The sequence below is a fragment of the Alexandromys fortis genome, unplaced genomic scaffold (genome assembly GCF_014885135.2).
Source record: "Alexandromys fortis isolate MF-2015 unplaced genomic scaffold, M_Fortis_MF-2015_v1.1 scaffold_35, whole genome shotgun sequence".
NCBI lineage: Eukaryota > Metazoa > Chordata > Mammalia > Rodentia > Cricetidae > Alexandromys > Alexandromys fortis.
The window spans coordinates 5510054-5530053 of NW_026067913.1; the positions used below are offsets into that span (position 1 = coordinate 5510054).

General features: G+C 42.5%; 2 protein-coding genes across 2 annotated transcripts in view; both read left to right on the top strand.

The window, feature by feature from the left end:
* Positions 1-20000, top strand: part of Slc25a21 (solute carrier family 25 member 21) — a 144215-nt gene that overhangs the window by 118981 nt on the left and 5234 nt on the right. The gene's annotated exons all lie outside the window — the stretch shown is intronic.
* On the top strand, positions 13351-15009 carry LOC126499614 (polyadenylate-binding protein 4-like). The gene is given in 2 exon segments (XM_050138904.1): positions 13351-14489; positions 14491-15009. Coding segments are annotated over 2 exon segments (1326 nt in total). The 5' UTR covers positions 13351-13415; the 3' UTR covers positions 14743-15009.

The window sequence follows — 20000 nt, forward strand, 5'->3', positions numbered from 1 at the left end:
CAACACTCATGAACATAAAATAAAAATACCTCTAAGAAAAAATTTTTAAAGATGTATTTTGTTCTTTATGGTTTTAGGTTTTTTTTTTTTTTACACATGACAAACAATACAAGCTTTAATGAAATAATCAGAAACATCACAAGTAGCAGCAGCGGTAACCCCCGAAGTACATGGAAATCTGATATCTAGGTATACCATACTGTCTTACTTGAGACAAATTATTTTAAAAAATATATTGAAAGGTATACAAACCGAGCCCCACTCTGGCCTTGAACCTACCACCAAGGCCAGGCTAGTTTTAAACTCACTATCCTCCTGCATCAACCTCCTGAACAGAATTGGAATTGACGTTCTAAGTTGTGTTATGATTCTTACCTGTCAAGCTGAAAACCCAAAGCTATGCACTTTACTCTCTCACAACCACCCCAGGAAGCATATGATAAGGAAGCTGCTGAAGGGCAGTTTATAATTATTTTTAAAAGTAAATACTTCCTGGTAGGTGGCTCACATTTAAAATTCCAGCACTTGGGAAACTGAGCAGAGGGACTGCAGAAAGACCAAACGGAACTACATAGTGAGTTCAAGGCTAGCCTGAACTACAAAATATATATATATATGACTGGACATTATCAACCCCACTCCAAGACAGGCCTCCTACTTAGGCGGCATTAGCAAACACAGAAAGAATCCATGTTTATAGTGGCTTTTTAGTGTGTGTGTGTGTGTGTGTGTGTGTGCGCGCGCGCGTGTGAGTGTGTGTGTGTGTGTGTGTGTGTGCGCACGCTCACATGTGTTAAGAGTGAGTAGCTGACAAGGGAGGGGGACTTGATTGGGGGAGGGGGAGGGAAAGGGGAGGCGGTGGTGGGGAAGAGACAGAAATCTTTAATAAATAAATAAATAAATAAATAAATAAATAAAAGAAAAAAAAGAGTGAGTAGCTGACCAATACAAAAGGAACTCAAGGTCAAGGTTTGGGGTTTCTATGGACTTTTTGTTTTACTTTGTTCTCTTTTGTTCTTATTTTGTATTTCATTTTTGTGAGTTTTTTTTTTTTTTTTAGAGAATGGCGGAAAGACAGAAGGAAATGGAACATAAAATTGTGTACATAGGAAGGCAGAGAAAATCTGGGAGGAGTTGGGGGAAGAAAAAAACATGATCCAAATATTGTATGAAAAATTTTAATGAAAAATGGTAAAGAAATTGGGTTTGGGAAAGATCTGGGAGGAGCCGGGAGAGAGAAAAATATATATGAAATTATCACAAACTAACTCTTTAATTGTAAAATATATTCTAATGAGGGAGAGGCATCCAAACCCGACTAGCTAGGTTGTCAACACGAGCGTTTTGAGCAGAATTACCTGAGTGCTTTGGTTCAGGTGTGAAAATTAATGGAGCAGCAATGGTGAGAGGAAGGCAGTGTGCATTCATAGAAACTATTCCAGTGTGAAACGGGAGTGCCTGGAGCTGCAGAGCTCACGGTGATGACAAGGCACAGCAGGCCTAAGGACTCTCCAGGATGTAGTGATAGACTATATGTGTATGCTGAGATCACATGTTGAGCTGATAAAATTGACACTGAGATTTTTGGTTAGGCAGCTGTAAGGGTGATGATGCCCTTCACTGGGAAAACCACACCAAGAGAGAAACCAACTGATAGAAGAAATCATAGGCTCAGTCGGGAAACTGAGTTTAACTGCATTTGCTGCAGAATGCAGACATGGAGGCTATTGGCTGAACATAGGCTCTGGGGCATGAAGGGTCTGGGACAGAGATACACCACCGGGTATCACCATTAACCTCCATTCCTTCAACAACCTTGAGGCAATCGCTTCACTGCTCTGAGCTGCAGGCATTTTCATCTATAAATTGAAAAGCTATGGTTGCTCTTTCTATTGGATAAAGTTATTTTGAGAGTTAAAATAAGCAATCTACAAAGCCGTTTATGAATGTTAAGATGCCATAAAAGTGTTAAGTGTGGTAGTGCCGATGATGACGGCGACGGGAGGCAGAGGTGGTGTGGGCTGCGGTGAAAGCGGTTAGCATGTAGATCACGTGAGCAACTTTTCCCTAGGACTCTTCTTTTTGCACTTAAATGAACACTGTGTTTTCCTTGCCTAGAACAAAGTCATTGATTTTATGTGCTCTGTAATCTAAGCCTGACTCAAAACTGGGAAACCAGTATTCTTTAAATTTAAACCATAATAAATCAATTCTTTGTGAAGGGGAAGGTATGATAATCATTAAAACATGTTGAAAAACGTCATCGAGTGCCTATAAACTGCGATGAAGAGGTGGTGCTCCTTGAAGGCATTAGCCCATCTTTGCTGTAGGCTGTCTCCTGCCATTCGCTCTGGACAGTTTGTTTACAAGGTTATTGTTTCAATTCCCTCAGCCAGCAATTGGTCAATCTCTTGTTCCAAGGGAATTTGAGATTTCATCAACTCTGACTGGCATGAGATATTTCTAGATTTTTCTTTAATTTTTTTTTTAATCTCTAATGCCTTGCAGAATTTTTCCATCTTCAAAGGATTTGCTTTTGCAAGAAACAGTTCGTAATGATTAGGTCTAGGAGTAAAAATTGAGAGGCGTGTGCACACGCACATGTGTGTGTGTGTGTGTGTGTGAGAGAGAGAGAGAGAGAGAGAGAGAGAGAGAGAGAGAGAGAGGAGAGAGAGAGAGAGAGAGAGAGAGAGAGAAGGGGAGAGAGAGAGAGAGAAGGAGAGAGAGAGAACATTGAGTATGGGAAAATAAGTGGTTCTGAGGAGGAAGTCCTTACTATACACTCCCCTGAACTGTTGAATGCTTTTACATTTAGTATGTATTAATTTTATAATAGGAATAAATCAATAAAATTTTAATAGAAACATATAAAACAGATTGCCCAAGTCACTTTGGAACATTTTAATCAATTTTAAAGTATGTCTGCAGAGGTAAAGTAGGAATTTGAGACACTAAACCCAGTTAATTCGGGTCAGATATCCAAGCCATAGACTGTTTAACTAGCTCCTCAGATTGGTGCTCTCTGGTACATACACTTTTCAAATATTATTCTGACTTTTAACTCCATTTTACTGTTAAAACCACTTTTGTAGACTTTATTATATATTTACCTGATTCTCATCATGGTAACTCATTTTCTGCTAAGGAAACAAAGTGGGAAATTTGGGCTCAAAGGTGAAGATTGCTGACATAATTAATCTGATTATACTTGCAGTATGTCTGCAATACCCTAACTCCTAACTCTGCATTTTACTTTATGTTTTGTTACACATAAATTAGCTCTTAAAATGGTTTTTAACATTTACAGGCTAGAAAGCTGGCTCAGTGGTTAAGATTACTTCCTGCTCTTCCCAGTTTAATTCCCACCATCAATGTAAGACAACTCACAACCACCTGTTAACTCCAGGTCTCAGGGGATCAGTCACCACTGGCCTACATGAGTACTTGCATAACCCTTGAATACACACACACACACACACACACACACACACACACACACACACTTTAAAAATCAAATTTTTGCTTCTTTAGACCAGGCTGGTCTCGGACTCATAAAGATCTGCCTGCTTCTGCCTCCTGAGTGCTGGGACTAAAGGCATGTGCCGTCACCAACAGGCCAAAAATCAAATTTTTAAAAGCAATTGTAACAGTTTTTAAGTTGTTCTAAAAAATTTTGAGCAAGTAAAGTATCCAGAATGTCCAGATAATACAATTAAATTCTTCTTCGTTTGGACCTGAAACCTGGTCCTCCTCATTCATATCCATACTCTGTAGTCTCCAGACACAGAACTACAGACATAACCCGAAAGACGGGGCATTGCCAGTTTGACAGGATGCCCTGTGCTATGTTCCGTCAGGTTTTTCTATAGGAGGAACATTAGTGTTGTACAGTGAACAGAGAGAAGGCTGCTTTGAATATTAACTGACCGCAGAGGCAGTTAATGGGGCATTCATTCACATCGTTCAGAAATGAAACAGAATACCAGCATGAAGAATTATCTTCCTCCCCAGAAAGAGGCGATCACTTCTCATAGTAAAGCCCTGTAGAAGCAAATATTAATTAACTTAAATACTGACATGTTTTTCAAACATCTACAGGAGTAAGTTTTCATTGCCAAAAAAAAAAAAATCTTCCATTCCCATTCCACATTGGGGATCTTCAGAGTCCACTATTTTTTATGTTGACACACAAATTAAAATCGTAAGATTTAAGTACACCATGCCTCTAATAATTTTGTTTTCTATCTCTATATTTGCTTCTTTTCATGCATTCCATAAGTATAATAATAGTAGATATCACCATTAAAAATAACAGCTGTCAGAAATATTAAACTATGCTTTTAGTTGACATTCCAACTAAGGATGTTTTCAGGTGTTATGCCAAGAACAATAGAGTTTTTGTGTTAAATTCTGTCATGATAAATCACATGTGTGGATTTGAGAGAACAATTTTTCATCTATTCAATATTTCTTGCTTAATAAACCATTTAGGCTGGTCCCCATAGTCATTTAACTAGGGAAGCATTAAGTCAAGCACGTTTTGTTTTCTTCCAAGATAATAGTCATAGAAGACTACCTTCCAGGGAAGCAAACACTCTTGTCTTTTCTTGGTTTTTACATCTGCTTTGTTTTGTAAACCCTATAGAAAGCCTATCAAGGTAATGCCTGACATCCTTCAGTTTATCAGTAGAACTGTGCAGTGTCTTTAGCTGCATGATTGAGGACCCCTTTCTTCCCTAAGGTGTACACTGAGCTGGATGGGAAATACACATTTGGGTTCTAGTGGAAAACTTAGACTGAGCTGTTTGTATTTTGAAAGGAAGAATCTCAATAGAATTAGGTCATAGTGGGGTTTGATTTATGACAGTTTCTTTCTCTGATTCTGTCTCACTTGATCATCAGTCTTACCAATGGGAAAGGTGGGAGGCTTAAAGTTTCACTAAGAACAGTCCTCCTTTCAATGAACCACTTGGGGGAGACTACAAATGCATAGTTTCTCTGAAACTCCAGGGTATGTGACAAGATTCTGTGGTAAAAGAATATCTTTCATTGGCAGTTTTCACAGACTCCCTGGAGTGTATGTACTGGGGAAAAGGGGAAGGAAAGGCAGAGGAAGGGGCAGGGATTCAGACACTTTCTTAATAAACGTCAGGCAAAAGTTTTCCAGTCAGGCACCACCCAAGTGGACGGAAAGACGTACAAGTAACGTAGATCCTCAGTGAATCCGTTCTGTTTGCACCTTCCACAAGCATTAGCGGCGCCATCCACCATGTGCCGGTCATCGTCTCTGAGCACCTCCACTGCCCTAGTGGGCTTTATAGTTTCCTGGAAGAAAATGGCAGGAAAAAGTCATCCTAGGAGGAGCTGAACCTTCAGTTGTGCCAAGAGCGATGAAGCCAGCTGCAAAGTTGTGGAAGTTGACAAGGACTCTGACCGATCTCAGCCCGTGGTGGAATAAGGCGCGGAGGCAGGGAGTCCTTACTTAAGAAACAGTGTGCGCTTAAGGAGAATGCCAGCTGGGTGTGATAATAAGCAATATGCTGTTGCTTTGAAGATGGCCAAAGATTACATTTGCTCAGGGTGTTCTTCTTTCTCTTTTAGCTTCCTCATCACCACTATAAGTTACTTGAGTGACAGTTACACAAACACATAGCTCTGATCGAATTAAATCTTGCTCTAGAACATGCTGAATGAACTACACATCCTCTAGACACAAGACCACACTGCCGAAATATCCGACTTTGGCTTTGTTAACAAAGACGGTGGAATTTTTCATGAACAAATCCCTGTTCTTCAGGCCTATCACCTGAAGATCCTCCCGCTGATCACCTCCTTGGCACGTGTTGATTCCCGCCACCCACCCACACTGTCTGTCTGATCCCCTTGTACTAGTGAATCCTTACTGTCAAGAATTTGTAGATAGGCCTAACAGTCTGATACTACTTTTTGCAAAATTCAATAAAATATTTTCCAGAGAAGAAAGAAAGAAAGGAAGGAAGGAAGGAAGGAAGGAAGGAAGGAAGGAAGGAAGGAAAAGAGAAGGAAGGAGGAAGAAAGGAGAGAAAGAAAAGAGAGAAAAGAAAAAGAAAACAACCAATGTGCAAACTTGAGTTCAAGATGAAGATAAGCCAGGCTGAGATGAAGAGGAAGAGCAGGCTCCACTGAGTAAACACCACACAAGAGCTCTAAAGCAGAAGGCGACTCAGGGTCCTGGGAGGGGCTAAGATTTGAGGGCAGATGGTATGTAGAGAATTAGGGGGTGGGAACTGCCAAAGTTAACTGGACTGAAACATTTTTAGAGATGTAGGTTTAAGATAGGTTACTCCTCTTAAATGCTTTGATTACAGGATATATCAAACTTGTTATCTAAGTGAGTACGGGAAATTCACATGTACAAAAAAGCATAGAAGTGAGATCTCAAGGAAAGAATAAATTCAAAGACTTCAGGTTTTTTTGAGATGGGATTTCTCTGTGTAACCACCCTCACTGTCCTTGAACTTGCTCTATAGACAAGGCTGGCCTCCAACTCACAGAGATCCATCTCCCTCTGCCTCCAGAGTGCTCGGGTCCAAGGTGTGCTTCACCACCACCTAGCTCAACTCAAGGATTTCTACTTGATCATCTGCCTATCCAAGCATCTCAGTCTGGCCCCTGCCTTGACAACAACCTTTAGAATTTTGTTTTGGGCCTTCTGGTTGGCTAGTTTTCCTAGGAGCCAATGTTTACATTGAGGTAATGAGCAGACAAAGCATGCCAAAACATAAAAACCCAACTGGCTTCCAAGTATAAACACTGAACCTCTATTTTGTATGATAATACCCAAAGACTTAATTGGCTCTCAGAAGGTATTATCTAACCATGTAAATGTATGGGTAACACATAATTACAAGTAACATGTTGTATATAAAACTTACATGAAACAATCGAGTGATAACTGTTATGCTTAAATCATAAATCATTTTTGACATTTTGTACATTTATGATTTGAGCTAAGTGGCTAAGGCCTTGAAAATTATTTTACATTTCAGAATACTTTAAAGAGCAGATAGCTTAGCAGGGGGAAGGAATTTTCATGGCTATTTTCTGAATGGCTACATTTAGACGCAGAGTTCTTAACAAGACTTTGATTTCATTCCAAAAGCCAGAGCCCTGCAAGGATAGAATCTTGGGAATACTCCACATTCCTTAAAGAATGCTTATCAATTAAACCATCTCCTTTTAGTTTAGTGACCTTTTGTGGAGTAGGGAGCCAGCATTTCCCCCAAATTATCTCACATGAAGAGAAAACAAACACTCTAATAGATTCTTCTGATAGCTGTCAAGTGGAAACAACTGTATTTTTTTAATTAAGCTTCCATAGCAGATATTTTCACTGAGGACAAAGCAGCATGATGCCATGACATCAGGGAAAAATGCCTTTGTCAAAGCCTGTGGACAAAACCACAGAAGAGAGCCACGGCTGACAAGAATGAAAGGGTGTGTGGAGCACAAGCTACTCCTGGTTGACTTCAACCCGCGAGGATGAAACGTATCTACGATACAGATCCCTTCTAGAAAGAGAAAGAAATCCAGTTCACTCACACAGTCTGCTTGCCCCTGGTTCAGTTACCAGGAGACAGCTGTGATTTCAACACACCACATCATTTTCATGGCCACCATGGCCAGCTGCGGGAAGGCAATGCAGAGCTGCTATTTGCCTTGTGGTGGTGACCAGGTGCTTAGCCAGTGTGTATCTGTACCCCCTTGTGATTTGCTTCTGTGCCCATAGTCCTTTGTTTACTGTCTTCATAGGGGAGAGCTAAAGCCCTGATTGACCGTCTGTGATGTGCCAGGCCTGGTATACACCAAGATAAATGTGACATAGCGTATCCCTTTCCCTGAGAAGCTTCCAAAGAAAATTCACCCAAAGAGTCTGGTGTCCATTTCTACAAACTTCATTAGACTTGAATCCAGACAATCAAAGGCCATTAGCCATTTTTCTGTATACCTCTTCAAATGTATGGGTACACCAGTCCTTGGGTCTTCTTTCTATAGATTATATTTGTAATTTCTCAACTACCTTCCCAACAGTGGAGTCCTCTGTCTGATCCTTCTCTTCCCATTGTAAGGTGTATCCAAGTTGCCTGTGTCAGAGTTAAACACTGTTGTAATTTTGAGATGACGAACTCTGAATACATATGACCTGAACATATATCTTTCCTTTTTATTATCATTTTGAATTTTTGTTCATGTATAGGATACCCTTTTCTTAATCAAATTCAACTTCCTTTCCTTCCCACAAATTCTTCCCCTGTTCCCTCACTGCTTTTTCCTCAAAACTTTGTGTGCTCCTTTTTTAAAAATTTTGTTAAAATATAATTACATCGCTTTCCTCCTCCCTTTCCTCCCTCCAACCCCTACTAAGTCATCTCGCCTCTAACCTCTCTATGTCTCCCCTCACTACCTTGTAAGTTGATTATCTTTTTCTTTTATTAATATTGTTACATCTATATAGGCATAAATATATTAAATAATAACCCATTGAATCTGTTTAGTGTTGCTGATGTGTCTATAATTTTAGGACTGACCATTTGGTATTGGATAACTTATTAGGGATTCGTCCTGGAGAAAGATTAATTCTGCGTCTTCAGAAGTTACAAGTTGCCTATAGTTCTTTGTCTAGTAGTGGGACTCTGTGAGATTTCACCCTTCAACATTGGCGTGTCTATTGCCGTTGTCATTTTTCAGGTCTTATTTAACCAGGCACATTGTTAAGGGATCATGAGTGTAGATTCCCTGCCATTTCTGGAAGACACAATCTTACAGCAGACTTCCTAGCCCCTTGGTTCTTAAAAATCTTTCTGGCCCCTCCTCCATGACATTCCTTGAGCCTGAGGTCATATTTGAGGTGTATCCATTGAGGCTGGGAAGCCACAGTTACTGCTTTCTGACCAGCTGTGATTTTCTGTAATGGTCTCCATCCACTGCAAAGGGAAGTTTCTTTGGTGAGAGTTAAGAATAATTTCTTAAAACTCACTGAGTCCAGTTATTGCTGCCTGTGTGTTCATGGGTATATACCATCTCTAGCCTTTCAGAAGCTACATCCCTGACAAAATCTAACTCTCCCTCTTCCAGAAGCAACCAGTCAGTTGATACTAGCTCCACAATAGGGGTAGAATTCCATCCATGCTGAAATTTTAGTTGGCTTGCCCCATGTAGGTCTCATGCAAGCATGTAGTCATAACCATTATGAGTTTGTATATGTAATGGCACTGTCGTGTCCAGAATATACATTTTGCTGAAGTCATCCACTGCCTCTGGTTCTTATCATCTTTCTGCCCCTTCTTTCACAATCACTCCTGAGCCTTGATGGGAGGGGATATGATAGAGATGTACCATTCAGACCTTAACACGTCATAAATCTTATTCTCCACACGCTGACCAGTTGTGGGTCTCTGTAGTAAACACCTACTGTTCAAAACATGTCCTCTGGTGAAGTCTGAATGATGCACCTATTTATAGGTATAAGGAGGAATCTTTGGAGAAGTTTATTACTTTCACAGAATAATAGTATTAGGTTTTCTGCTAGGGCCTCTAACTTACATGGCCATGTTTTTGTTTGTTTTGATTTGGGTTTTTTTTTTTTTCCCAATTAATGGTACCAGGCATGAGCTGCATCTTGACAGTTGGTTCTAAATCCAATTATAAAATGTTTCGTTAAGTCCATACCATTCATGCCACTTCCACAAGTTGACATATCTTGCTAGGCCAGCTGTTATTGTAGCTTGACGGGTTTGTAAATAGTTAAAGCTGTTGATACGTTTTCTCCAGTAACATTGTGCAGTGGAACCTCCTACCATCCTGAAAGTTATTCGATAGGGATGAAGTATCTGGGTCAGTACAATCTTGATTTCTCCATATCCTGTGACTCAAGTGTGTGGTCTTGTCTTAAGGTTTCTATTGCTGTGAAGAGACACCACAGCCATAGTTCCTCATATAAAGGAAAACATTTAATTAAGGTGGCTTCCATTTTCAGAGGTTTAGTCCATTGTTACCACAGTGCAACATGGTGGTGTGCAGGCAGACATGGTGCTGGAGAAGGAGCTGAGGGTTCTACACCTTGACCCACAGATAATAGGAAGTGAACTGAGTGTTACACTGAGTGTAGCTTGAGCAAAGGAGACTTCAAAGCACACACCCCAGTGACAAACTTCCTCCAACAAGGCCACACCTACTCCAACAAAGCCACACCTGTAATAGTGCCACTCCCTATTCGTTTGTGGGATCCAAGTAAGTTCAATTAGATTAAATTAGATCATAGGTCTCTTCAGCAGTAGGATCTTACAGCCAAGTTTTAGAGAGCAACCAATGGTAATAATGTGTGATGTTTGTTCCCATGGAGCCTGACTGACCAACAACTTCAAAAGAGATAGCCCAAACCTCCTAACAGGATTTTTGTCTGATAGCCTATGGTGTCTGGTGTAGATTGTCCCCCGTTATAGAGTAACTCCATTTAAATTCTTTTTGTGTTTTAGGGAACTTTTACTAACAATGGGTTTTATATAACATTTTCAAATACTCCCTCCCATCTCCCACTCCACTTAATCCTACCTGTTGTAGTATTTTCTTTCCCATTTTCTTCTACCTTCATTCTCTCCCCTTTCCTTGAGATCTCCCCTAATGGCCCCTTTCTTGTTTCCTGCCTTCTATGGGTACTCCAATTTAAATACACATATCTAAAGAGTCACATCTAACACACTTTTCTTGATGCATGAAAACTATACAGAGGTGGATTATGGAAGGATTTGTTGAGGAAGGGAATTGAAAAATGAGAGGAAGAAATCTATATTGCCTTTCATCAAGATATGAGAGCATATTTGTGATTTCATGGAAATCAACAACTTCAGATTATATCAAGCCTTCCTCTTAAACATGCGCAACTGGCTAAATTAAGAAATTTGTGTTTACAGCCAGGAAGTGGTGGCACACCCCTTTAATCCCAGCACTGGGAGGCAGAGGTAGACAGATCTCTGTGAGTTCAAGGTTAGCCTGGTCTACAAGAGCTAGTTCCAGGCCAGCCAAGGCAACTCAGAGAAACCCTGTCTCGATAAAGCATAAAAAAAGGAAAGAAATGTATGTTTACTCCAGTCTCAAAGAATGAAAGCCTGCATGAGAGTATTCTTCAGTTATTGCTTCCAGTTAGCAAGTCAGAAACTGAATAGAAAATCAAGTGCTTCAAAGAAGAGCTTTGTGATACTCAGAAGTCATGTGACTTCTCATAGGACTGCTTTGCTTGTTTTGTTACCAAGACAGATTAAAGGGGACAGCAGTGAGGAGCGGAGAAGGCATAGGAGCGGAGAAAACGTAACATGACCATAGCATGAGCTGACATAGGTGGGAAGATTCTCAGACAAGATTTCAGGACTGACATCCCGAGTCCCTTAAATGAAAAACCACGGTGCTGTACCGGGCTCAGCTTCGCTTTTTGCACGGCAGCAGACTTCTGCTATCTCCCTCACCACCCCCAATCCTCCCTATAAAAAATTTCTGCTCTCCCATCTTCCTGAACCCCTCCTTCTGGCAGAACTCTGTGTGGAATGTCTTCTTAAAGCCGCCAGAACCTAATCACAAAGGTCTGTGAGATGGGCAGCCGTTCCCTGTTTATCAAGCCAGCAGCCAGCTGGCCAGTTACTACATGGGACATCAGAGCCATGCCAGGGAAGGTAAAAGGGTGAGGGGTGACTCTTTTCATCAAGATACTTTACTTCTGTGCATATTAAATACTCCAGTGCTGTTGTCTTATGCTGTTGATGCGCCTTTAGCTGTTGACTACACAGTGTGAATTAGATGGTTACGATAATGACAAATATGTAATCACTAACTGCTTTGATTCATGGCTTTGGTTTACTTCCATTGATTCCTTTTGTGCACCTTCAGAGGTCGTAGAACACTACAGCTGTCAATGCCTTAGAAGCACTTATCAGTGTCTCCCAAGTCATGGAGACTCTAATGTCAGCTGTTTAGTCAAAGAGACTTACTGATTTCAATGAAGAGCAGCTGGCAGACACCCCTTCAGCTCTGCACTCACCACAGAAACATTCATGGATTCTTGTAAAAGATCTTGGCGTTAATTCTCAATACGGGTACTGACTATTTAGCTGTGTGTCTTTGACAGGTCATACACTGTCTCTGAAATGGAATGCTAACTTCAGCCCCTAAAGTGTTTACAAGCAAATGAAATGCCAAAAGTAGCCTGTGAAGGCGGGGATTCAGCTCAGAGCGCTTGTTTAGCTTTCAGGAAGCACTGGCTTGTGTTCCAGCACTGCAGAAAAGAATCCCTTTCTCTAATGTTGTAGCCCCGCTGGCTGTGAAAGAGCAAGGTTAACACAGGTAATACTTGTCTATCTTCAGGATGCTCACTCCCAGTGCAGCGTGCTACACTTGTGAGGAAAACCTATAGAAGAATAAATAATACTTCTTATAAGTAAATATTATAAAGGACTTATTTTAAATATGAGAAAAAAGACTATTGTCATGATGATTTTTAAATTGTGGCAAATTGTCAGAATAATGAAAGCAACTAGCAATTGACTAAAGATTTGATAATAGTTGGGAGGTGGTGGCGCACGCCTTCAATCCCAGCACTTGGGAGGCAGAGACAGGTGGATCTCTGTGAGTTCGAGGCCAGCCTGCTCTACAGAACTAGTTCCAGGACAGGCTTCAAAGCTACAGAGAAACCCTGTCTCGTAAAACAAAAAACAAAAAAAAAATTAATAATAAAATGATTTGGGTTTGTGAGTGAGGAATTTTTGTAACGTACAGGGAAAGTGACAGGCAGTGGTGGTCCAGGCCTTTAATCCTAGCACCCAGGAGGCAGACAGGTCTCTAATTGAGTCCAACCTGGCCTACAGAGTAAGTTTCAGAACAGCCAGGACTACACAGAGAAACCTTGTCTCAAAAAAACAAACAAACAAAAAAAAAACAACAACAAAACCAACAAACGAACAAAAAGTACAGGGGAAGTTTCTTAATTCCTAATTGGTGATGAATCATGGAAGCCTGTTAGACATGTTTTTATTCAAAACATTTTTATATGCCATATTTTGACAACATTATTTCCCTTCTCCTCATTCCTCCCAGATCCTCCCCCACATCTCTCTACCCACACAACTTCAAGTTCTCTCCAATTTCTCTTCTTTCCTCTCCTCCCCTCTCTCTCTCAAAAAAAAAAAAAAGAAAGAAAGAAAGAAAGAAAGAAAAGAAACAAAATTCTAGGGCTGGAGAGATGGCTCAGAGGTTAAGAGCACTGGCTGCTCTTCCAAGGGTCCTGAGTTCAATTCCCAGCAACCACATGGTGGCTCACAAGGGAAGACGTGGATGATGATAACCTGAAAGAGCTCTTCAGTCAGTTTGGTAAAACCCTAAGCGTCAAAGTGATGAGAGATCCCAGTGGGAAATCCAAAGGCTTTGGCTTTGTCAGTTACGAGAAGCACGAGGATGCCAATAAGGCTGTGGAAGAAATGAATGGAAAGGAGATGAGTGGGAAAGCCATATTTGTAGGCCGTGCGCAGAAAAAAGTAGAGCGTCAAGCTGAATTGAAACGGAAATCTGAGCAGCTGAAGCAGGAGCGAATTAGTCGGTACCAGGGAGTGAATCTCTACATTAAGAACTTGGATGACACCATTGACGATGAGAAATTACGGAAGGAGTTCTCTCCTTTTGGATCGATCACCAGCGCTAAGGTGATGCTAGAAGACGGAAGAAGCAAAGGATTTGGCTTTGTCTGCTTCTCGTCTCCTGAAGAGGCAACTAAAGCAGTCACTGAGATGAACGGACGAATTGTGGGCTCCAAGCCGCTGTATGTTGCCCTGGCGCAGAGGAAGGAAGAGCGGAAGGCTCACCTGACCAACCAGTATATGCAGCGTGTGGCTGGCATGAGAGCGCTCCCTGCTAATGCCATCTTAAATCAGTTCCAGCCTGCGGCCGGTGGCTACTTCGTGCCAGCAGTTCTGCAGGCTCAGGGAAGACCTCCATATTACACACCTAACCAACTAGCACAGATGAGGCCTAATCCACGCTGGCAGCAAGGCGGGAGACCTCAAGGCTTCCAGGGAATGCCAAGTGCTATACGGCAGTCTGGGCCTCGTCCAGCTCTTCGCCATCTGGCTCCAACTGGTAATGCTCCGGCCTCTCGTGGCCTTCCTACTACCACTCAGAGAGTCGGGTCTGAGTGCCCGGACCGCTTGGCTATGGACTTTGGTGGGGCTGGTGCCGCCCAGCAAGGGCTGACTGACAGCTGCCAGTCTGGAGGCGTCCCTGCCACCGTGCCAAGCCTTGCACCTCGTGCTGCAGTTGCTGCCGCTGCTCCCAGGGCTGTGGCTCCATACAAGTATGCCTCCAGTGTCCGCAGCCCTCACCCTGCCATCCAGCCGCTGCAGGCACCCCAGCCTGCGGTCCATGTCCAGGGCCAGGAGCCACTGACTGCCTTAATGCTGGCTGCAGCATACCTCCCCCCAGGAACAGAAGCAGATGCTGGGGGAGCGTTTGTTCCCACTTATCCAGACAATGCATTCAAACCTGGCTGGCAAGATTACAGGGATGCTGCTGGAAATCGACAACTCGGAGCTGCTCCACATGCTGGAGTCCCCCGAGTCTCTCCGTTCCAAGGTGGATGAAGCTGTGGCAGTCCTGCAGGCTCATCATGCCAAGAAAGAAGCCGCCCAGAAGGTGACTGCTGTTGCTGCTGCTGCTGCTACCTCTTAGACAAGGAAAAAGCGTCAAAAGCCAAATCACCCCTCATGGCAAAAGCTGAGGTCTGAAGACTCCCTGGTTTGTCTGCGGACCTCCACACCAAGAACCACAGTTGCAAATTCAATAGGTCATTTTGTATCAAGAGGTCAATTATGAAGCACCTAGAATTTTTCAATTATGAGAATATATTCTCTGGGTTCTGCTATGGCCCAGGAGGTAACCTTTTTTTTTCTATTGTGGGTTCTGATTTTTTTCCCCCTCCCAGAAACTGGATTTAATGTACCCAAGTTTCTCAATAAAGAAAAAAATCTCAAAAAAAAAGAAACAAAATTCTAAAAATCAAATCAGAGAAACAAAAAGAGAGAAACTTAAACTTAATAATGATAGATTTTTCACCCACATGAGTATTTGTGTACATAATCTAGATGCTGTCCTGAGTATTTGATTTAAGCAGGTAGCACTGTGAATTTACCAATAGTCTCACAATATTGTAATTTTACTTTCTTCAGCTTCAGTTTTTATCTTGTCTGAGAAGTGATGTTCTTGGAGGCTGACTTGGATACATCCTGATACACAAGAACATGCACATGTATCTCTAATATTGTTAGCACGGCCAAGACAGTCTCAAGGATCAATACACTGAATTTTTCAATTTTCAGTAAAAGAACCCTTTGGGTACTTTGGGGTCATTCAAATTTATATCCATTTAGGAAATTCAGGAACCTTCGACAAGACTCAGACCCCTTGCTGGCTCAGGAATGAGGCTCAATGCCTCATTCCTGCCCCACTTACCCCAATGCCTGCCACACTGTATCTTAACAGCTTCATCTGCCTCCAGTTTTTCAAAAGAACTAATGGAAAGGTAGAACCTGAAAATCCAAGTGGTAAGAGAGTAAGGGACTAGCCTTTCAGCTAAAACATGGTGGTTGGTAGTAACGTTGTACTTTCATGGACTTCTCAGTGGCCACGCTTTTCAGAGGCAAAACCTAGAGACTGTGTCATGGGATTTCAGTAGGCAAATTCCAGGAGTAACTTCCCTTTCCTTGCCACACGGTTGTCTCTGCTCACAGCCCACTTTAATGTGATCCTAGTATGTGATGATTGGCTGTAGACGCAGCCCGTCCCTCTCTAGGTGAATATATTCACCTTCATACTTGGGTTGGGGCCCTGGAACGATGCTGGAGGTGTGGGTAGAGGCTACAGCCAACCCTGACTCTGCCCCTAGTCAAGGCAGCTGCATTCAGCTTGCTTTCTCTTCACCCCTGTGCACACGGCTTCAGCATGGGTTCTGGTCCCTACAACCACATCTCCCAAGGCTCACTTGAACTCAATGAAGAAAACTTTATGCTGCTTACTTTTTCCTCTCTCCCAAGTTCCTAAGTTGAGAACACTTTATTTTGCCAGGCATCATGACAAATGCCTTTAATCCCAGCACTCAGGAGACAGAGGCAGGCGAATCTCTGAGTTCAAGACCAACCTGGTCTACAGAACAAGTTTCAGGATGGCCAGACCTATACGGACCTATCTCAAAAAAACAAACAAAACAACAAAAAAAAAGTTTTTACATTTATACCAGTCAAAAGTAATGGCCAATAGGCTGTCTTCCCCAGGATGCCTCTACTTGCCTGTTAGGTAACTCCAAAATATAATGCAAACTCGCCCTACCTTACAACTATCCACACCCAAAGACTGAGATTGGACTTTAGTCTGTTTCACCATCACTGTCCTTGCCCCAACCCTCTGAGGTCTGGATACTACAAGGAGTTTGTGATTGCATCAGTTTGTATAGGCTCAGCAGTGTTGTACTGGAGATTTTTATCTACACCATCCAAAACCCTGGGTAGGCAGTGTCCATAGCCCTAAGAAAATCTTTGGAGGGAAGTGCTTTAATCTAGCCACAAAGAATTTACCAGAATGCAAAAGAAGGTTGGGATATGATGGATGGCCTTTTTGTGGATCTCTGGCCACAACCACAACACATGCAGGGCTTCCTGTCTCCGTGCAGACTCATTCATTCTACTTGTTCCTCTCTCTCTCTCCTCTCTTTTCTCTCTCTCTCTCTCTCTCTCTCTCTCTCTCTCTCTCTCTTTCTCTCTCTCTCTTCCCTTCCTCCCTTTCTCTTGTGTTTCTGTAGAGTTCTAGTTGCAACAATTCTCATACTTCTTTAATTACATGGTCTTATTCATTTTGTGTACATGCACAGGCGTGTGCCACAACACCCCTGTGGGAGACAAACAATGCAAAGAAGGGTGATGCATGTTTCTATGCATGCTTTGTGGGCTCACAATCTGGTGAGGAAGGCAGAGATGTGCAAAAACAAACAGCAGATGAAATGGGTGAGAGTGACGGCTGTGAATGAAACAGGGTCTTGGGAATAGAGAAGAAAACTTCCTGATGAATATATCCGGAAAGCTCTTGTGCATGGTGGTATAGTGAATTCATCAGAGGCAAGATGAGAGGGCTGGCTGAGGCTTCTGTCCTGCCCCGTTCTCGCAGTCATTAAGTCCCAAAGTCATAAAGTCATAAAGAAGTTACACAGAGGTCTACATTAATCATACACTGATTGGACTAGTAGCTAAGGCTTCTTATTAACTCTTATAACTTATATTAGCACATAACTGTTGTCTCTGTTAGCCATGTGGCTTGGTACCTTTTTTCGTGGAGGCAGTTACATCTTCCTTGCTCTGTCTGGCTTCCTCTGTTTCTGGGTGATAACTGCAGACTGAAACTCCCTCTTCCCAGAATTCTCATTGTCATGCCTCTACTTCCTGCCTAGTTTCCCCGTCTATACTTCCTGCCTGGCCACTGGCCAATCAGCATTTATTTAAAATACCAGTGACAGGGTACAGACCACTGTCCCACAGCAGATCCAGCACAAAGCAGGTCATGAAGTCAAAGGAACAGAATAGCCATGGATTGAGAAGCCAGTTGATGAGGGATAGTCTTTCGGCCACAGCAGAAGAACATTCGTGCCCACAAACATGGTGACTGACCCTCCATTTTGCCTATGAAGAGCCCCAAATCACTAGTTTTCATCATGGTTTTCATAACTTTCGTATTTATTTATAAGGGTGCATGCACATGAAGGTCAGAGAACAACTCTCAGGAGTCAGTCCTCTCCCTCCACCTCGTGACATCCAGAGTTCAAACCCAAGTTGTCAGGTTTGTGTGTGTACAAGAGCCTCTGCCTGTTGAGCCATTGCACCAGCCCCACATAAAAACCATTTTCAGTCGTCTTTCCAAAGAGGAAGGAAGCTTATCTGAGAAACAGAGAGGGGTCTGAAGTGGGACCCACACTTGACAACTGTATTTAGGAGCTCCTGTGGGTCTTATTATTATGCTGGGGAAAATACAAAACCATGGGTTTGACATGTACTCATGCCAATGCACACACTACAGACCTGGAGGTCTCCGTGGTCTTAGACTCCCACAGTGTCTCAAGCACAGAGAGTTCCACTGGTGTCTTAGATAACCTTCCAATACAACACCAATCCTTGGCAAACAGATGAGGAGATAGGAAAAGTCTGGATGTTTAAACAAGGTTCCCTGGCCTTCCCAGCCATAAAGATGTGCATAAAGATTGTTGTTTTTGCCATCACCCGGAATAGGGGAAAAACACGGATTTCAGCTATGTCACAGGTACACTACGGGAGCATCTTTTTACAGGATGTTTTTGTGTCTTCAGAAAACATGGCTCCTGGGACTGCCATGATGGTTCAGGGGGGAGAACACTTGTGCCCAAACTCTTGCCCCCCCCCAAGCTCCGTTCCTAGAGCCCATGTGGTAGGAGATAACTAACTCTTGAAAGTTGTCTTCTGACCTCCACATACTTGCCAGAGTGGGTACATGTGTACACACAAACAAATGTATAATATGAAAGAATAAAAGAAAGAAAGGAAGGAAGACAGAAAGGAAGGTTGGTTGGTTCATCCTAACACCCTCCACTTTCTGCCAGTCTTATTTAGTGCTGGGAAGACTTTTACATCCACCATCCCTTCTAAGAAAGTGATACAGTGCACGGAAGATGTAGATGTTGAAATCTACCCTCTGTACACTGTGCTCTAAGGGGTTCAATGACTTGCCCCCGGTCAGACAACTTGAGCAGGTGCTAAATTTGCCCCCTCTGGAGCCCAGGCCCTGCTTCTGTGCAGTAACGCAGAAGGGCAGCATGAAGGCATTTTTCTCTCCTTGTAAAAGAGAAATACGAAGGATGGGGAATTATTGAAACACACCTCAGTCATTCTGCAGTCAGCGCATTGTTTCTCCTCTAGAAACACCCCGTTGATTTTTAAATCCCTTTAAACCTCCCTGGCACCTGTATGGCCCCGATCCAAAAATTATTACCGAATCCCTTGCTCGTGCTTTTTATATTTAACCTCATAGGAGTTTCAGTGATTGTGACTCTGGTTTAGTGGAGAATTTAGGGGCCTCCAGGAGTTTCCTTCTCCCATGGTAGCTAGAATCATGTAGTACTGGGACCTCAATATAAGAATGTATTTGTTCCTCCCTACCCCTCTTTTTCTTAGCCAAGTACACACAAACACAGACACACGCACACTGGTTCTTGTAGGTTTTTAAAAAGCATAATCACACAAGCTCGTGTTGTCTCTGGATGTCAATGGCTCTGAAATATTGATGAAAAGAGTCAGAGGAAGGTGACGTGGGGAGTTCACCAGGGTTAGTTGCTCCTACTACATGGTACGGCTTCTTTTCGGGCGAACACTGAGGCTGCAAACATAATGAGAACTTCCCAACAAATTCATTATAACAAAGCTTACTGCAAGCTCTCCGGGCACAGAAATAGACCCGAGGAAAGTGACTCCCACATAAGATCTAACTAAATACTTTGATGTCAGAAAGGAGAGCTAGGAGGATCAGAAAGTCAAGTCAGATCCATGTGAAGGGCCTACATTCACACGAAGAGAGAGAGAGAGAGAGAGAGAGAGAGAGAGAGAGAGAGAGAGAGAGAGAGAGAATTCCCATCCCCTCCTGTCTCCTCTCCTCCCACCATCTCTTCCCCATCCTTCTCTCCTTTCCTTCTGTTCTATGAAGGAAGAGTAAGCCTCGGGAACAATGAGTTGTAAATTCTTGAGCCAATTAGCCCAGTGACTTACTACTGTTTCTAATGCACAGAATGTCACAGGCTGTTTTGCAGCCGCCCCAAGTCGGTTTGTTAATAACAGGAAGCTAGCACTTCTCAGTACAGTGGATCAAGCTACACGTGAAAATAAATGCAAAAAACCTGGAGGGGAATAGCAGCAGACCGAGAG